This window comes from Orycteropus afer, unplaced genomic scaffold, assembly GCF_000298275.1.
Source record: "Orycteropus afer afer isolate SDZICR_OR568_19922 unplaced genomic scaffold, OryAfe1.0 scaffold00037, whole genome shotgun sequence".
NCBI classification, from domain to species: domain Eukaryota; kingdom Metazoa; phylum Chordata; class Mammalia; order Tubulidentata; family Orycteropodidae; genus Orycteropus; species Orycteropus afer.
This window is the reverse complement of record NW_006921624.1, coordinates 16,798,103-16,818,609: the sequence shown is the minus strand read 5'-3', so window position 1 is coordinate 16,818,609 and position 20,507 is coordinate 16,798,103. Positions and strand designations below refer to the sequence as shown.

The window sequence follows — 20,507 nt, the reverse complement described above, 5'->3', positions numbered from 1 at the left end:
GAGTAAACTGTGGTTCAAAGAAGCTAATTTTACAAAGTCCTATTGCTACAAAATGATACTTAAAAATATAATGTTGACTGAAAAACATCCAACAAATTGCAAAAGGTGGTACCACTTATTTAACATGCTTAATAATACTGTTGTTGTTGTTATGTGCCGTCGAGTCAGACTCGGACTCACAGTGACCTCTCCTTGGGTTTCCGAGGCGGTATCACTACGGAAGTAGATTGCCCAACCTTCCTTCCGAGGAGTGGCTGGTGGGTTTGAACCGCCAGCCTTTTGGTTAAAAGTCAAGTGCCTTAGGCACTATGCTATATACTGTTTATTGGGTCACAGATGTAGGAAAGTATAAAACCTGAATGAGGAGAATAAGCACCAACTTCAGGATGGTGGCTACCTCTGGGGAAGAAAGGGGATGGTGCTTGTGTTGGAGGCGATCTTTGTGCTGTTGTTGTTTGGTGCCATTGAGTCGGCTCTGACTCGGAGTGAACGTTCGTACAACAGAATGAAACACCGCCCGGTCCTGCTCCATCCTTACCTCCTTGCTGTGCTTTGGCCCATTGTTATAGGCACCGTGTCAACTATCTCACTGAGGGTCCTCCCCCTTGTGCCGACCAAGCATGGTGTCCTCCAGGGAATGGTCCCTGTCAGACAGTTTCACTGCTATTCGTAAGGTTTTCAGTCACCAGGTTTTTCAGAAGTGGATGGCACCATCCTTCTTTTCAGTCTTATTCTGCAAGCTCCACTGAAATGTGTCCACCATGGGTGGCCCTGCTGGTAGTTGAAACACTGGTGGCATAGCCTCCAGCCTCACAGCAATATGCAAGCCACCACAGTATGACAAACTGACAGATGAGTGGTGGACACTATCTTTAGGACTTATTTATTTAAAACAAAAGATGTGCTGCAAATATGGCAAAATCACAGAGATGAATGCATGAGTTTTATTAGTCTTTGTACTATTCTCTATATTTAAAATATTTTGGAATGAAAAAGAAAAGAACCTGTTTGACAAATGGTAACCAATATTGTTATTAGCACTTTCACATGGAAACTTCTTTGATAAAAGCATAAAGGTGACTAACATGAATAGATGGTCTTCAGGAAGTTTAAAAGGAAATCTCAGTTGAAACTGGGTACCTTTACTGGATTCTCTGCATTTCATGGTAAATGTATGAAATGTGAATTTCGCTTATGTTTATTCTCTGAGAGCTGATAACATGACAACACTCCAGTATCTTCAGTTATGAAACATTCACTTTGGCAATAACTTGCACTCCTTTTGTACTGGAAGTGTCCCTTCACCTTTCCTCTAGTTAGGATCAGGACACAGTCAGTATCCATCAATTGTTTGAACACTGGGACAAATTTGGATATTGGAAATGTTGCAACTGGAGAAGACTTTTTTTGTTTGTTTTAATTTTTGTAAACTTATAGAACCAGCTGCATCTTGAAGACAACAAAGATTGGGAAGATTTTGCATGCAAGGCCCATCTGCCCTCTGTACTGCAGAAGCCAAGAATCTTGCAAGGCAAAGAGGTGGGAGAGAGAGTTGTGAGGAGGATGCTATGAGAGTGTTAGCTTTCAAAATAATCTACTGACCCTCTAGGAGCTGCCACAGGAAGACAGAGTCTTCCTTTGAATCAGTTAGTAAACTAAAACATGAAAAGTTTGGAAACCATGGACACAGCATGTAGACTGGCATTGTGGTAATATGATTGCAGTTCCTTCTGATCCTGCCTATTGTAAAACCGTCAGCTCGACTATAAAACATATAAATACATGGACTTTGTCCAGTCTGGTGATGCTGTAAATGTGCCTGTGTCACCACATTTCCTTCCACCATCTATGATTTTCCCAGGAAAGAACAGAGTCCCCAAATTTAGCTGTGCATCACAATCACTGGGGAACTTAAAACAGCTTCCCTCTTTGAAAATGACCGCCTTTTCTTCTTACTTGGCGAATCAGAACCCCAAGCAGAGGGCAGATTCTACTTTAGCCTGTGCTTGGGCCAGCATTTGGGAATGGCTGACTCGGGACGCAAGGTAATGTTTCATCAAGGTTGCTGAATGACTGAACAGGTAAGAAAGTAAAAACAGTGAGAAGAACCAGACACAGTCTTTTACCTGAAGCTATTGTTACCGTCTTTACAGGTAGCTCCATTTTTGCACGGTTGACTGAGACATTCATCCACATTTTTCTCACACCAGGTACCCACAAATCCAGGGGGGCATTTGCACAAGAACCCCCCAACCTGGTCCTCACAGACTGCGTTATTTAAGCACGGGCTTGGCTGGCATTCATTGACTTCCGTTTCACAGTGCAGGCCTGGGGATGGATGGGAAGAGAAAGAACCCACATAATTAGCTCCCTGGGAAGACTAGGCTCAGTGTGTTCATTTACTGGAGGACGCTGCTCTCTAAGGGATTGGAATGGAGGCCGATGGGAAGCAGGACCACTGACCTTGCAAACTGGGTAGAGAGCCAATTCTTCAGTTGGATTTTTCAATTCTGGCTTTTCAATTCTCCATGTTGGATAATCTGCTCTTTTCATCTTACCCTCTTTCTGAAACTAAGGTTAGTAATGGGCATCTTGTTCAAAAAAGAAAACTAATACCTTTAGTCCACAATGTTCCTGTTCCTTCAGCCTTGCCTCTTTCACTGGCAATTTTCTTCTTTAGACTTTTTCCTTATCAATTAAGTTTGTGCATATTTTTTACCATATTATTTTGCTTCCATGAGGGGAGATGTTAACATTTTTGTTTTGTTTTTAGCTTTGTGTTTGTTTTGTTTGTAGTTTTCTGGTTTTGTTTGGTTGTTGTTAGTGAACTGTCAATCCTGAGAGAAGCCGTGAGGGACAGCGAATCTGCTGTTGCGGATGGAAGGCTTGGAGAGGGCAAGGCTCAGGTGCTGGGGGCGGGAGAACAGGACAGGAAATGGGAGCAGTGAGGTTGGTGGTGGTTGGTGTAGGGAGGGAAAGAGAAAGGTGATCAAAGAGAAAAAGGAATGTGCTGGAAATTGTGCAAGAAGTGGAGTGACGGTCAGGGCATATGTGGCCTGATAAAAGCATTGGGTGACACCTGTATTTTACTTGAAGCCAAAAAGGGGGTGAATCTGGGGCCCCAAGATGGGAAGAAGTCTTGTCCAGGAGCCAGGGCTGCCATCCTAGGCTTGAAATCAGGAAGAGTAACAGGGTGGGGTGCTCCCAAACTCCTTATTTACAGGTGGTCAGAGTTAAAGAAAGGAGCTCTGGTGGTGTAGTGGATGGGGACTTGACTGACAACCAAAGATCAACAGTGCAAACCCACCAGCGGTTCAAACCCAGGAAGACTGGGTGATCTACTTCTGTAAAGATTTACTGCCTTGGAAACCCAAAGGGGGTCACTACTGATGACCCTGGGTTTCATGTCCTTGGTTTAGAGCTAAAAATTAGCATGAGATGACGATTCCCTTTGTTTTGTTCCTATTTAAATGTTTGTTTTAACATGCAAATTCTTGTTCCCTCTTTCTCCACCCCCCCCCCCCACAACTACCTCTCCCTCCCACTCTTCTCTGTCTCACACTGTTCTCTGCACTGACGGGAAATTTTGTAAATGCTTAGTGAGTGCAAGAGCCAAGTGACTAGGAAATTAAAATGAAAAAAAAAACATGTTCACTATAGAAAATATTAGGAGCTCTGGTAACATAGTGCCTAAGGCATTTGACTGCTAACCAGAACGCTGGCAGTTCAAACCCACCAGCGATTCCTCGGAAGGAAGACTGGGCAATCTACTTGGTAGTGATACCACCTCAGAAACCCAAGGAGGGGCCGCTACGACTTGGATCCAACTCGATGGCAGTGAATTCATAGAAAATATTAAGGAGCTTTGGTGGTGCAGTGCCTAAGGCATCTGACTGTTAACCAGAAGGCTGGAGGTTCAAACACACCATCTGTTCCACAAAAGAAAGATGGGACAATTTACTTCTGTAAAGATATAAAAACAGCAACCAAAAAAAACAAACTCACTGTGATGAGTCGATTTGACTCATAGCGACCCCCCTTTGGGTTGCTGAGGCAGTATCATTACGGAAGTAGATTGCCCAACCTTCCTTCTGAGGAGTGGCTGGTGGGTTTGAACCACCAGCCTTCTTGTTAGCCTTGGTAGCGTAGTGCCTAAGGCACTTGACTGCCAACCAGAAGACTGGCAGTTCTAACCCACCAGCCACTCCTCAGAAGGAAGGTTGGGCAATCTACTTCCATAATGATACTGCCTCAGCAACCCAAGGAGGGGTTGCTATGAGTTGGGACTGACTCCACGGCACATAACAACAACAACAACAATAATCACTAGGGAAGTAGATTGCCCAATCTTCCTTCCAAGGAGTGGCTGGTGGGTTTGAACTGCCAGGCTTCTGGTTAGCAGTCAAGTGCCTTAGGCACTACGCCACCAGAGAACCCCTCCTGGAAAGTCCAATGGGAGTCACTATGAGTCAGAATCAACTCTATGGCAGTGAGTTTAGTTTGGTTTGTGGAAAATATTAAAAATCCTGAAAAAGCACATTGAAGAAAATAAAAATCACCTTTAATCTCAGAGGTACTTTCTAGGATTTATTTTTCTCTGCATAAGTATATACAGAGGCATAAAAAAAAGAGAATCCTATTGTTTATACTTTGTATATACTGTCTATACCCTGTTTCTTTTTTTTTTCTTTTTTCCAGTTAACAGTATATTATAAACATTTTCCCATGGTGTTAAATATTCCACATCATCTTTGCTCTTAACTGAACAGTTGTTCCATGGATCTATCCATGCCTCCCCACCTTTTTTTTAATCAAATCATTGTTACTGAGTCTTGTAATTTTGTAATCGAGTTAATTCTACCATCTTTTCTTTTCTTTTCTTTTTTTACAGACATTTCATGACTATTCTCCCCATTTATTCTTCTAGATGAAATTTTTGATCATTATATTAATTCTGTTTCCTTGAAAAAACACTTTTGGGGTTTTGATTGAAGTTGACTGTACATTAATTTTGGGAGAAATTTGACTATAAAATTGAGACTTGCCATCAAGAACGCGTCTCAGTTTTTAAAGTCTTTTTATTTTATGCTTTATGTTGCTATTGTGAATTATTCTCTGTTATGTTTTGTTTATTATATAGAAATGAATATAAAATATATAAAATGTTTACATATTTATTTTAAACTAGCTTACCAAGTCCCATCGATTTATAGCATATCAACATTTGATCATCCTAGTTTACTCTTTGGTGCCACATCAGCAGGAATTACAACTAACTACACGTGACTAGATCATCTTTTCATTTGACTTTTTACCAGAACTTCCTCTAGTCCAGTGCTCCACAGGTATGGATGAATGAAGATTTCTTGGCCTCATCCAAGACCAAGAATGAGACTGCCTGGAGGTAGGCTCGAGATTTTGTGCTTTCTAGATGATTCTTATAAACAATACAGTTTGATGTTTTAATCAGATTGGTTGTTGATTTGAAATATACACTTTTAATCATATTATGGAATTTAAAAAAATATTTGTTGACTGAATGAAAGACCATTTTTCTTCCAAAGAAGCTAGAATTGATTTGACTATTTCAGGAACTCTCTGTACTTCTTCTGAAGTGTTTTTAGAATTCTAAGAAAATATTGGTAAATGCAATACTATAGGGAGCTTTAAAGGATTTTAAGACAATATAGGAAGAATGGAAACATGTTACCTGTGAATCCTGTCATACAGGTGCAGTGATAGCCAGCCACACCATCAATGCAGGTCCCTTTATTTAAGCAAGGGCTGGAGCTACACTCATTTATATTTTCTTCACACAGTTGACCTGCAAAGGATCATAGAATCTTTGAACTGGAGAGACCTGAGAGGAGTTTAAGACCAATCGTTTCAAGCAATGTGTTCAGGGGTCAGAGCAGAACAACAAGAAAGCACGGACTACATGTTTGTGAAACACTTTGCTGTCTGCAAAAAACCTTGAAATAAAATACTTTCTTGCATTCTACAAATTTCCAAAAAAAAAAAAAAAAAAAAAAAAAATCCCCCAAAACTGTCCAATAAGAAACTTGACACCACTTCCAGCATGCAGTGGAAAGTTACCACTATGAGTAATAGTCATATTTGTTATTAAGATGAAAAATGTAATTTTGTTCCAAATAATTTCACTTATTACTTTTTGACTAGTTGTTTATACCTTTAGAAAGAGTTTACTCCTTTATAGATAAGAATAGTTACCAAGTTTAAAAAAATGATGGGAGAAATAAATTGAATAAAGGAAACAACTTATTTTGTTCCCCCAATTGGGAAAACACAGCTACACTTCTGAGCAGCTGTCCCACTTTCTGGATGAATCTGGTTCCTTCAAAATGTTTTAACCATTTTACTGAACACACTCAAGTACATAATCACATGTTTGAAACTATATATTCACATAGGTTATATGTTTTTATAGTATATTCACATAAGCTATATGTTTTTATAATATAAAATGATAATTATTATAATTATTTAGTATTACTATCGCTGTTAATTATATTATTGTATATTATATAATTTATTATTATTATTATTCTAGTTTTATGAGTTATGTACAGTGCTGGATGATTGAGATACTACCTCATTTCTCCCCACAGTAATCTATGAGGTTATTATTACTTATTAAATAAAAAATTACATTTTATATCATGAGACCAGATTATAAATATCATAATAATTAAAACTGAACAAAACTGACAATAAGATCAATATTTGTAAGTTATTATTTTGGAGGGGGCGACTGGAAGCTGCGACTCTCTGGTTTAAATACACTTAAGTGTATGTATTCATTTAAGTTAAAAAGGGGAGGCAGAGCGGCCCATCACAATCTGAGGGATACAGATGCCTGAGGTTCACAGTGATCGTCACACGCACACACATACTTAGACATAAGCACGTGCACACTTCATAACTTAAATAAAATACTAGTGATGAGCTAGGGGAGGTAATGTGGTTAGGCTTCACATATTTTCTCTCATTTGCTGGCCTCCAGTTTTATGTATGATGGAAAGTCATGTCTAGTTGATAAAGATGGGGCTCAAAACTAGGTCTGCCTCTTCTTCATATCTCAAGCAACACCATACTCAATGTTAGTATCTTACTCTCCAGACAGGACAGCATAATGAAAGAACATTTGCCATAGCATATACATAACTTAATATTGAAAATATGCCTCTTCTATGTTTATAATACCCTCTGTATTCTAACAATGCATTTAATATTTACCTCAGCAATGAAATTTTAACGCCAAAGTTCATATCATAAAAACAAGACACTTTTCCCTTACCTGTGTAACCAGACGGGCACTCACAAATGAATTCCCCAACTCGGTCTTTACAAACTCCATTGTTGAGACATGGCAGTGAGCTGCACTCATTGATGTCTATCTCACACTTTAAGCCTAAAATGGCAAAACCAAGTGACGAAGGGCAATCAAAGAGAGGGGTTACCAGAAATAGAACGGCGCTTCTTCAAAGATAAATATCCCAATAATCTGAACTTGTGGGGGGTGGTGGTGAAGGAAAGGGAAATATTTGTTAAATGCTACCAAAAACCAAAAAAACCAAACTCACTGACGTCAAGTAGGATCCGACACATAGCGACGCCTCCTTGGGTTTCCAAGGCGGTATCACTACGGAAGTAAGGGATTAAACACAAAAGGGAAAACTGGAAACATAAATTGTGGCCAGGAATTAGGTTAATTTCAAAGTGAAAAATTATTGGTGTTGTGTGCTCTTGCGTCAATTCCAACTCACAGCGACCCCACGTGACAAAGGAGAGCTGCCCCATAGGGTTTCCTAGGCTGTAATCTAATGGGGACAGATCACCAGGTCTTTCCTCCGCTGGTGAATTTGGATCATCGACCTTTTGGTTAGCGAACCACTGCTCTACAAGGGCTCCTTCTAAAGGGAAAAATGTGTTGCTGTTGTTAGGTGCCATTGAGTGGATTCTGATTCACAGTGACCCTATGAACAACAGATTGAAACTCTGCTCATTCCTGCACCAGCCTCACAATCATTGTCTTGCTTGAGCCCATTGTCACAGCCGCTGTGTCAATCCATCCCGTTGAGGGTCTTTCCCTTTTTCACTGACCCTCTCCTTTACCAAGCATGATATCCTTCTCCAGGGACTGGTCCCTCCTGACAACATGTCCAAAGTACCAGAGAGAGTCTTGTCATCCTCATTTCTAAGGGGCAGTCTGGCGATCCTTCTTCCAAGACAGATTTGTCAGTTCTTTGGGCAGCCCATGGTGTATTCAATGTTCTTCGCCAACACCACAATTCAAAGGCTTTAATTCTTCTTCTGTATCACTTGCTACCAACGTCACCTGGCTGAGGGAGTGTGTGGGGCTGTGTCTTGCCAGACTTCAGCTCACAGGCAGGCATCCTAGAGTGGGGGTGAATCTTCCCAGAAAGGGCACACAGGCTTTTGTGGATTAGCTCTGATGGAACCCCATATCCTTCCACTGTACCCAGGGGCCTCAAAGTGCTCCACTCCCCACATCATCTACATTATCTGGAAACTTCACAGAAGAGCAAGTTCTCAGGCCTCTCCCCAGACCGACTGAAGCAGAAATTCCAGGTGTGGCGTTCAGCAGCCTGTGTTTTAATAAACCATCCCGACAATTCTGATGCATGTTCAAGTTTGAGAACCAGTGCCCAACACCATGCCCACTCACAACCACTACTTACTATAGGATTATAGAACAAGAGTCATTATTGGTGTTTTTGTGTGTGTGTGTGTGTGTGATTTGGGTAAAAGTTCACAGAAAAAATTCACTTTCCTTATAGCAGTTCACATACATTTTGTCTCATGACATTGACTACAATCTCCCATAATGCAACAGTTCCCCTCCCACTTCTTCCCCATAGTTACCTCTTCCCTGTGTCCTTCCCTCCATGCACTCCTGCCCCCTGAGCTGTCTCTCTGTGAATACACAGCCCTTCTATTCTCCCATGATTGTTCTCTCTAAGGAGTGTATCTACCTAATGTAAATGTTCATCTCATATGTCTGTCTTTTGTTTGCCTGGAAGCCACAGGTGTGGGTTCATTTCCAGACCTGAAGGGCAGCTAGGGGCCATAGTCTCAGTGGTTGCACCAAGAGATCCATTATTCTTATAGAATGTCAGGACCAAGAGTTTTTTTATAAAAATTGAAACAGACACACATACAAGCAAGCTGTACTAAGTGCACTGCTAATGTTCTTGATCATCTGGACCTATATTTTATTTCCCAACTTTCCTCTTGCTTCTTTTGTGGCAAATTATTTTATTAAATAACATTGTTCTCATTAAAAATATTTTGTGTTGGCTGTACTAAATTTGAAAAAATGCAAACTGTATAGAAAAAAACCCAGTAATTATTTTAAATAAATTTCAACTTTAGAGTATAGATTATTACCCCTCAAAAATTGTATTTCTGGACTTAATTGGAATGTGACCCAAACAGCGAAAAATAAAAAACATAATTCTCACACTACAGTCAACTCTAAGCAAACAAAAACGCAACACACTGCCATTGAGTCAGATCTGACTCATAGCGACCCCTCCTTGGGTTTCTGAGGATACTGCCTCAGACCCAAGGAGGGGTCGCTATTAGTAGGGTCTGACTTGATGGCACACAACAACAACAACATCACTACACAAGTAGATTACCCAACTTTCCTTCTGAGGAGGCTGGTGGGTTTGAACTGCCAGCTTTCTTGCTAGCAGTCAAATGCCTTAGGCACTACGCCACCAGAGCTAAGACAGTGTTGTTTTTCTAAGCATTGTTGTTGTTGTTATTATGTGCTGTGGAGTCAGACCTGACTCATAGCGACCCCTCCTTAGGTTTCCGAGGCTGTATCACTACAGAAGTAGATTGCCCAACTCCCGAAAGATAAAAGCAAAACAAATCACGGTTATTCATAAGAATGAGAGGAACTGAGAGTCTGTTTACAGTGCATATGGCTGGACAATCTATTTAAACCAAGCTCACTGCCATCAAGTCGATTCGACTCATAGCGACCCCTCTTTGGGTTTCTGAGGTGGTATCAGTATGAGGTAGATTGCCCCATCTTCCTTCTCCAGAGTGGCTGGTGGCTTGGAACTGCTATCCTTCTGGTTAGCAGTCAAATGCCTTAGGCACTATGCCACCTTAGTGTCATGCATTTAATTTGTGTTAGAATAAAATCTTGGACATGATGCTGGAACTGTATTCCAATTTACATTGTGGGTGTTAAGGTGACTTTTACATAGAGACTTTACATGATTCCTGATTCGCCTCCAAAATGTGCAGACAACTATCATTTGTGAGGTATGTATACATTTATCATCTATTGGTTTATATTTTTCAATGAAATCTTTGTGCATTGATATGGTCTAATGTGTCTTATAAGGTGATCTGGTGGCACAATGGAAAGCTTGGCGGTTTGAACCCACCCAGAGGCTCCAAGGGCAAAAAGACCTGATAACTGGACTCCATAAAGATCACAGGCTAGGAAACCCGATGGGGCAGGTATACTCTGTCACTCTGGATCACTACTAGCTGGGATCGACTTGACAGCACCTAACAACAACAACGGTGCATTTAAAGGGTATATTTTTAATGTTCCAAAGTTGGATAATCAAATCACAATGATTCCATATGAAAACATATCAAAATTTTTATTTCTTTATGTTACCTGTATATCCAGGTGGACAGAGGCAAACATAACCAAGCCCAAGCTGTTGGCAGGTTCCACTATTGTGGCAAGGGTTTAAGAAGCATTCATGGAAAACCTACCAGTGGCAGAAAAGAACTCTATCAGAGACAAATCACTCTCTATTCATTTCCAAGCAATTTGCCTAGGAAGTCAATAGGTTTGCAACATTAGACAGCTGCTCTCCATTTCCAGGTGAATTCACTCAAACCAGCTAGACTGCTGCCTGCATAGCATAAACATCTGCCATATATGGGCACATGCAATATACCATTCTTGAGTATTGTTCTGGTAAACCCAAGCAGTGCTTCTAAACAGTGGATGCACATTACAATCTATCTGAGGTGTTTTGGGAACACACTAAAGCCAGGGTCCCAACCCAGCTTATCTAAATCAGAAACTCTGTGCATCCTTATTTTTAAAAGTTGGCCAGAGGATTCAAATATGTTATCAGGGTTAAGAGTCACTGCTCTAGGGCTTCCCACACATTTTTATATCCACGAGGCTTAGTTTGAAATACAAGTTGTTATGTTTGGACTAGGCGCCAGGACACTGAAGTGAGAAATATAACTGCAACATCATCTTTAAAAACAGTCAAGAAACGAATCCATGGCACTAGACAAGGCAAATTCAGAGCAATTGCTGGATCTACCCAAATCATCAGATTTAAAAATAAGTCATTTAAAAAAACGGAAAACCATTGATTTAGTTATGTTCAACCCACACCTATTCAACTAAATGATCCTCTCCCCTCCCCACCAGGGGGGTGAGAAAAATCATGGTAGTTCAGTAACTCTTTCTGCCAATCAGAAAAAGTCTTTGGCTAAACTAAACTTGCTTTTGGCTAAACCAATCTGCCCTTATTCAAATGATGGATTATACTGTGGTTAGTGAATCAAAAGGTTTCCCACATCCTACACATGCTCAATGGCAGATGTTGCTGGGAAAAAAACAATATTTTTGGTACTTAAGACTTTCTTCTTATACAGCATTTTTAGAAAGCTCTTATTGGAAGTCACAAGTAAATGCAATTATCCATTTATAATATGCATGAGTCTTCAAGTTTCAATTCTAGTAGTTTTCTTCTGTGTGACAAGTATAATGGCAAGTTATTTTCCAAACTTTCCACTAGAGAAAATTTTGTAATTGGAGAATGGACTTACCTGGCTGCTGATGTCATATTTTTTTTTGATGAGTCCAGGAGAGGCAACCGCCATTACACTCTCCTCTGCTGCTGGGAAAGTTGAACTAAAAGCTAATAAAATTAATAGGAAAACAGAAAAACATGTCAGTCTGTGGTACCTACTGCCAATAACTAGACTGTGTCTAGATACTAAGTCAAGACTCTGGTTTTCAAAGTGGGCAAAGCTCTAATATTTTGCTTTAGTCGTATAAAAAGACAGCATAGCCACAGATAGCACACGTCGCTCAACCCTAGACTGTGAGAAGGAAATTGACAAGTTATCCAATTCAACATTTCCCCGAGACAAGAATCTTTGAGCTGCTGTTATCAAAAAGACCTCAAAAGGACAATTCCACAGGTCCAGAAAAGTAACATTCAGAACTAAAACTACCACAGAAACAACCCAAAGTAAGTCTCCCAACAGGAGGTTACATAAGAAAAGAAGTGTATCATCTTACTTGAACAATCTGTGATGGATCTCGCACCAGTGATTGTTGTAGTTCCATAAAAGGGACAAGATAAGCAGAAGGCCTTCCCTGGATTGGGCTGGTAGTAGTCTCGAGGGCATGGATAACATGGCATTAACCCAGAACGAGAGAATTCTCCCACTGGACAAGGTACTGTAAAGGTGAAGACAAGTCATTGGTGCCCATGAAGAAATACCCTCTACTTATAAGACACGTGTTGTACTTTGTAAGAAAGCTACTGAATTACTAATATAATGCCTTCCACATACTTAATATATTTAATATTCATACTATCTTATCATCTAGATAAATATCTTGTATTTCTTTTCTGTCTTAACAATGTAAATTAACTCAATAAAAACTAGAACTGGCCATACAATGTTTTCATATTATTTGGTTCCACTGCCTGGTCCTGCACCAGCCTCACAATCCTATACCTGAGCCCATCGGTGCAGTCACTGTGTCAATCCATCTTGTTGAGGGCCTTCCCTTTTTTCACTGACCCTCCACTTTACCAAGCATGACATCCTTCTCTAGGGAATGGTCCCTTCTGTGAACATGACCAAAGTGAGACAAGTCTAGCCATTCTCACTTCCAAGGAACACTTTGGCTGCACTTCATCCAGCACGGATTTGTTAGTTCTTTTGGCAGTCAGTTCTTTTGGTACTTTCAGTATTCTTTGCCAACACCACAACTCAAAAGCATCAACTGTTCTTCGGTCTTCCTTGTTCACTGTCCAGCTCTCACATGCACATGAGGCGATTGAAAAATACCATGGCTTGTGTCAGGTGCACTTTAGTCTTCAAGAAGACATCTTTGCTCTTCAGCACTTTAAAGAGGTCTTTTGCAGCAGATTTGCCAAGTGCAATACGTTGTCTGATGTCTTGACTGCTGCTTCCATTGGTGTTGATTGTGGAAATAAGTAATATGAAATCTTTAACAACTTCAATCTTTTCTCCGTTTATTGTGATCCTGCTTATTGGTCCAGTAGTAAGGATTTTTGTTCTCTTTATGTTGAGATGTAACCCATACTGCAGACTGAAGTCTTTAATCTTCACCAGTAAGTGCTTCAAGTCATCCTCACTTCCAGCAAGCAAAGTTGTGTTGTCTGCTTATCATAGGTTGTTAATGATTCTTCCTCCAATCCTGATGCTGTATTTCTTCTTCACATAGTCCAGCTTCTCAGATTATTTGCTCAGCATACAGACTGAATAAGTGTGGTGAAAGGATTCAACCCTGGCTCACTCCCTTCCTGATTTTAAACCATGCAGTATTCCCTTGTTCTGTTCGAACGGCAGCCTCCTGGTCTATGTACAGTTTCCTGAGGAGCACAATCAAGTGTTCTGGAATTCCCATTCTTCTCAATGTTATCCATAATTTGTTATGATCCACACAATTGAATCCTTTTGCATAATCAATAAAACACAACTAAACATCTTTCTGGTATTCTCTGCCTTCAGCCAAGATCCATCTGATGTCAGCAATGATATCCTTCACTCCACGTTCTCTTCTGAATCCAGCTTGCATTTTTGTTCTCTGTCAGTATACTGCTGCAACCATTTTTGAATTATCTTCAGCAAGATTTTACTTGTATGTGATATGAATGATATTGTTTGATAATTTCCAAATTCTGCGGGATCACCTTTCTTTGGAATGGGTACAAATATGGATCTTTTCCAGTCAATTGGCCAGGTAGCTGTCTTCCAAATTTCTTGGCAAAGACAAGTGAGTGCCTCCAGTGCAGCATCCATTTGTTGAAACATCTCAGTTTGGCTACTACAGTCAACACTAACAAAAAGAGCAGGACTTTCTCTTCCTTTAAAATATTAGTGAGCAGGTTCATGAGTCTTGACATTCATAGATCACATGAAATTCAATGTAATTTTCTATGCTCCTTAGAGTTTCCAGAGGCCCTATCATTTAACTCTGTTGGCTGTTCCACAAGCATGCTTCCTGGCAGTGTGAAGGACACACACCACTGGAGTCAGTAGATTTTGCCTTTTAAATGAGCTTCCCGAGACAGAGTTGGGAGTCAAAAACTTTCATCTTGAGCGTCATCCTAAAGGGTTAGGGGAGGAGGAGGAGATGTTCTTCAGGCCCCAAAGTAATCTGGCCTTCCAAGGGAACATATGCTAATAATGAAAATAACAACAGAAACAGGAAGAATGAATCCTTTGTGGAATTCATTCTTCAGACAAAAAGTCAACTCTTTTAAAAATGAAAATTTCAGACTCGAGTTTGTAGTTACAGGCTCAAGAATAGTTAATGACCTAAGAAGTGATAAAAGAGAAAATGTGTAAAGGCTGTAGTACTACTTGCAGAGTATAATTTGGTATGTTGATTAATTATATTTTAAGTTCAATGTGTTAAAGCAATGCAAAACATAATATGTTACTCAAAGTAATATAAATTGTACAACATGCCCATCTAAATAACACAAAAAGGGAGACAGAAAGATAGAGACAGAAAGAGTTGAAAGCTAAGAAAAAGCACATAAGGGGATGTATTAGAACTTAGAAAACGTTAAGTTTAAAGTCAAATTTATTCAGCACCACAAGAGAGGGCTGAATGTTGGTTGCTGTTCACATTTCTCACTCTTGCTGAGTCCAAAGTGGTTAAGCTTGTACTAGGAATATTAGGAAAATGGGGCAGTTAGTTACCAGAAGTTTAGAGACTTTCTGGGAATGATAGTTGCTTAATTGCAATAATTTAGTATTAGATAAACCTCAAGGTTTATTTGGAAAGCTAAAGGGAAAAAAATGTCAAATACGAACTTTGTTCACTATAAAAATCCTAGTCACTTTTGTGGTTGGAGAGAGACTGTATTTTTTTTTTTTTTTTATTGCAGACTGTCTCCCCAAATTAGTTTGTATGTTGACAAAATAAAAGCATCTCTAGCTGATCTATTTAAACCATAATGTCAAGCCTTGTTTAACTGTGATTTAAAGAAATCCAAAGCTGGCATTACACCACAGACATGGTTTAAGAATTTCAATTAGGTCCCAGTAGGTTCTCAACTCTTCAGCACGACCTTAGCTTGATGACCGCTCCTCTCCCAGTTCCTCAAATCCAACAGGTTTCATCTACTATAGACCTACTGGGCTGAGATAATCGAAACAGATAAAGCATACAGAAACCTTTAATTCCTAGTATGCTTTTGTTTTGTTTTGTTTTCTGTTTTCTTTCTACAGCACTTGACTTATGAGGACTACATCTTCCAAAATGCAATGTCAGGCCCTCTCCTCCCCACCATCACAAACTTCCAACACAATTGTTTTCTAGGAATGTCAATTGGATGCAGATATATCTAACTGTACGCAATGACTTGGGTGAAGGAGAGTGGGAAGGGTGTGTGTGTGTGTGTGTGTGTTGTGTGTGTGTGTTGTGTGTGTGTGTGTGTATAGCTCTAGAGAAACAGGGACTGAGCAGATTTGTGTCTTCTGAAAACTTCACTCACTCAATAAGAGAATAGCTTTTCAATTTTCTTATTGTCAAAGACCTTAGGTTTTAAAATAAGAATACAGAGAATGTGGAAAATATACTTGTTTTTTCTTAATCTTATTTCAGCAATTTTTCAGAGTTTCTAACAGTAGGCTGACCTTCAGTGTCAGTCCTGGTTTCATTATCATTCTAAATTTTCATCTTTTATTTTTGCTTGTACCTTCATCAGTATTTTTCTGGAAAACGTTAGTCAGTAGAGGATCTACTCAGATACATTTACAAATGGGAATGTTAATCTTCTCATGTCTAATCATTTAAATGGGAGTGGTCTGGTATCAGTGGACTCATCATCACCTGAGAACTAGTTAGAAACACAAATTCTTAGGTCCCTTCCCACCGACGCTGGGTCAAAAATTCTGGGGGCGGAGCACCGTAACCTGAGTTTTCACAGGCTCTCCACACTGAAGTCTGAGAACCAAAATGAGTAGTTGTCAACTTTTCCTGTTACTTTAGAATCCTGGAGGATTTATAAAAGAAAGTCAGTAGTCAGGGTCTACCCTACACAAATTAAACTAGAATATCAGGGGATGGAGATGGGGCTTCAGGATTTTTTAAATATTGATTTAAATGTGCAGGTGATTCTCATGTGCAATCAGAGTAGAGAGCCACTGATGAAAACCTTCAAATTGGGAGAAATCAAATGTCATCATTCATAGAGTAATTTATTAACAGTCTCAAGGGACAGTAGACAGGACCTCATTTTATAATAAGGAAACTCAGTTCCTAGTTTAGATATCTTTCTATCATATCAGGAAGCCACACATGTATTCCTGTCTGAGACCTGGGACCATGTGCTTCTTTTCTATTCCTGATAGCACTTGGGGAAAACCAGTTGTGATCTAGTTGACTCCGACTCATGGTGACACCACGTGAGCCAGAATAAAACCGTGCTCCTCAGGGTTTCCTGTGGCTGAGTCTTCAGAAGTAGATCAGCAGGGCTTCCTTCCAAGGCACACCTGGATGGACTCAAACCTCCAAACTTTTGGGTAGCAGTCCAGTGCATTAACTGTTGCACCCACTAAGGACTCCCTAAAAACCCAGTTGTTGCCGTTAGTGCTGTTAGTGAGTCTGACTTGTGTTGACTCCGTGTGTGCAAAGTAGAACTCTCCATAGGATTTTCAAGGCTGTGACCAGATCACCAGGCCTTACTTCTGAGATGCCTCTGGGTGGGTCTGAACGGCCAACCTTAAGATAAGCAGTCCAGTGTTTATCCTTTGTGCCACCCAAGGACTACTAGCACCCAATGTCCTGCCATTGAGTCAGTACTGACTCATAGTGACCATATGACCCTATAGTGACTCTCAACATAAGCACAATGTTTATATTGTGGGTGTTAATATACATAAGTATTGAATGACTGAATAGGAAATTCTCCAGGAAAAGACAGTTATTTATATTCATTGCATTCAGTAGATGTATTTCTGCCAGAAATAGTCCTCTCCTCCATGTGTAGAACCTAGTAGGTTTAGAGAACTAGCAATGTCTGAGGCTTTGATTACCTCCACAGGCAGAAACATCCATGGCTCCTCTTTTCACAGTCGAAGTGTTTTCTGGACATAAGTGGCAACTCCGGGAACCAAATGCTGGCTGGTAAGTGCCCAGGGGACATGATTCACAAGTCTCAAGTCCATTTGATGAGTAGGTGCCTTGTTGACATTGAGCTAAAAAGAAAATTGTTATATGATTACTAACAACGATTTTAAACTGTGCAAAATTAGCACAGTGTATGACAGAATTAACAGCATTTTAATTTAGGACAGAATGAGGGCTATGAAGAACTCTTCCTCTGATGAGCCAAGCATACACATTGTATCTCAGACCCTACCATGCTTCTGTTTACCACGAAGTTTTAGGCTTATTTCCAATTACCTCCTTTATTGTCTAGCAGTGTTTGACAGATAGAAAATGTTCAATAAATAGTTGTTGAATGAAGTCAGAAGTATACATCTCAGAAAGGTACCATTATAGGAACAAGTTGTATACTCGGGAAGGGGAATGTTCTCTTGAGTGACAGAAATAAAAGCCTAAATTGAACGAGGACTTCCTAACTATCCTGCTGTCTTCGCCAATCTCAATAAGAGCTAGTCCTGCTCTCTCTTCCTATCTACAGACACCATTGCATTTGAGGGCTGGCCAAGTAGAGAGATAAAAGAAGTTTTAGCATCAGGCCCAGAGAAGCTGAACAACTTTCTAAAATTCACCGTGATGATTTGTAATAGAGCAGGGGTGGGACCGGATCCCCGACCCCAGTGCACTGCCCTCGCCTTCCACCCTTGTGCCCAAATGACTCTTGTCTTTAGCGTTGCCAATATCTTTAGGGCATTTCTAGTCACTTACCACTGGTCCTGAATTTGTATTTCTTCTTAAACATCGACATCTACATTTGCAACAATGGCAAAGGGGCACCATTTTGAAATTCCTTATTTTATGTGTGTCTTAGTATAACCTTAATTATGAAAGAAAGTGTTTACAGAGTGCATCAAAAGTTTCCTATATAAACATTCCAATCAGGAACTATCATTGGGAATAACAGTACAAACATTTTGAAAAATTAAATGTTTTAGTAGCATGAATACATACCAGTAGTTACTTGTTTCTAAGTAAACAGAGAATTGATCTCATCTTCAAGTACTATTCGAACAAAAGGAAATGATTACTAAGTGTCATGAATATGCTTTCCACCATTTAATGTGAGATTCAAGAAAAAAATCCAGCCTAATTGACATGGACTGGAGTTATTGACAGTGGGGCTTGGCCTATAGAGCGATGGAGCATTTCCATAAGGAAAGAGAAGAGGATTTTTTTTTTTTAAGTGGGACAAATACTCAGGTAATAGAATAGAAATATTCAGAATAGAAAGAGTCAGGAAATAGAAAAAATAAATAAATAAATGAAATTAACAAATTAATGAAATTGCTTTAAGCAATACTCTAGTTCATCTTTTTGCCATTTGGATTTCAGAACTGGAGACAAAATCCAGGATTCTCTCTGTCAAATGTGCACTAATCCTCTACCTTTGCATTCAGAGATGGTTCTCGAGTGGAGGTACTCGGTGTGAGTCCCAGCTGGACACAGTTTGCAGTCGAGCTGCCCTTCCTCATCTTGATAGGATCCTACCCCACAGCTTTCACAGACAGAATGCTCCAGAGAATAATAGGTCCCCAAAGGGCAATTCACTGAGGAGAAAACAACAGGACACGCTGAGGAGCATAGAAAACTACAGAATGGAACTCACTTCTTTTTTCCCAAGAACATACAAGTAATAAAGCATGTTTGCAAGTATATATATGAGTTACATTTCCAGTGGTTTACTCTCCAGGCTAAACCTTCCAGAAACATATTCCTAGAAACCAACACTAGCAGATTCTCTTTGGGACAAAATGCAAATTCTTGTTGACCAAACTTAGGGTTTATGTAATGGGTGCTTTGAAGTGTGGGCTAAAGGTGTGATAACCTAGACCATCATGGGAAAGAAACAGCTAACAAAGAAAAGGCTACTATGTAAAAGAATAAAACAGTTAGTGTTTAGGTTAATTTGGGGCTTTGAGATGGTGAGAACATTTTCTCTGCTGTTCCTCTGAATGTTCCTCCTTATGAAACTGACAGCTTTTCCATAACAGCACCATTTCTGGTGACACACTCAGGCAAACATGGTGAATGAAGCAGGTGAGCTAAGGACACCCTTGCCTGTGCTTGCAGGAATTACTGCCTACTGAATGCTAGTCCCAGCCATCACCAGACGCAAGGACCCTGAGGAAACAGGAAACCTTTTTCCTTAGAGATGTAGTCTACTGTTGGCAAGCTTGAAGTGGCTCAAAAATCCTGAAACCAAAATGGAACATTAAACTCACTGAAAACACTGCTAATAATGTTAGTATTCTTGGAAAGAGGGCACTTGAAGGCAGTGCCTAGGTGATTCTGGGGCTTGAAAGTGTGTAAGAATTACCTGGGGAAAACAAATTCACTGCCATCAAGTCGATTTTGACTCATAGCGACCCCTCGTTGGGGAGCTACTAAAAATGCAGATTCCAGGGTCTCACCCCCAGAGAATCAGATGCACTAGTTCTGAGATGGGGCCCAAGTCAAGCTGCATTGTAACAAGCACTTTAGGTGCTTCTTCAGTTACAAGTAGTCTGGAGACCACACCAAGAAATGTGACTATGTGGCTCCTGGCTTTAACTCACGAGTTGGGAAGGAAACTGTAACAGGTTCAGAATGACATAGATTTTGATGTTGTTTTTTTTTTTTCTTTAATTGTGATTTGGGTGAAAGTTTACAGAGCAAATTCACTTTCCATACAGCAGCTCACACACACTTTGTTTCATAACATTGACTATTATTTCCCACAATGCAACAGCTCCCCTCCCACTTCCTCCCCATAGTTACCTCTTTCCTGTGTCCTTCCCTCCATGCATTCCTGCCCCCTGAGCTGCGTCCCTGTGCATACACAGCCCTTCTATTCTCCCATGATTATTCTCTCCAAGGAGTGTATCTACCTAATGCAAATGTTCAGCTCATATGCCTATGTTTTGTTCGGCTGGAAGCCACAGGAGTGGGTTCAATTCCAGACCTGAAGGGCAGCTAGGGGCTCCACCCGGGCTCACGGATGGCAATGATTGTGCAGAAAACCTGGTTCCTTTAATGA

General features: G+C 40.1%; 1 protein-coding gene across 1 annotated transcript in view; it reads right to left on the bottom strand.

Moving 5' to 3' along the window:
* Window positions 1–20,507, bottom strand: part of SVEP1 (sushi, von Willebrand factor type A, EGF and pentraxin domain containing 1) — a 239,190-nt gene that overhangs the window by 94,958 nt on the left and 123,725 nt on the right. The window contains exons 17-24 of the mRNA XM_007936774.1: window positions 18,877–19,038; window positions 17,362–17,523; window positions 12,353–12,514; window positions 11,875–11,966; window positions 10,694–10,790; window positions 7,319–7,432; window positions 5,711–5,824; window positions 2,127–2,328 (exon numbers count right to left, since the gene is read on the bottom strand). Coding sequence (XP_007934965.1) covers window positions 2,127–2,328; window positions 5,711–5,824; window positions 7,319–7,432; window positions 10,694–10,790; window positions 11,875–11,966; window positions 12,353–12,514; window positions 17,362–17,523; window positions 18,877–19,038 — 1,105 coding nt within the window. The remainder of the gene's footprint in view (window positions 1–2,126; window positions 2,329–5,710; window positions 5,825–7,318; window positions 7,433–10,693; window positions 10,791–11,874; window positions 11,967–12,352; window positions 12,515–17,361; window positions 17,524–18,876; window positions 19,039–20,507) is intronic.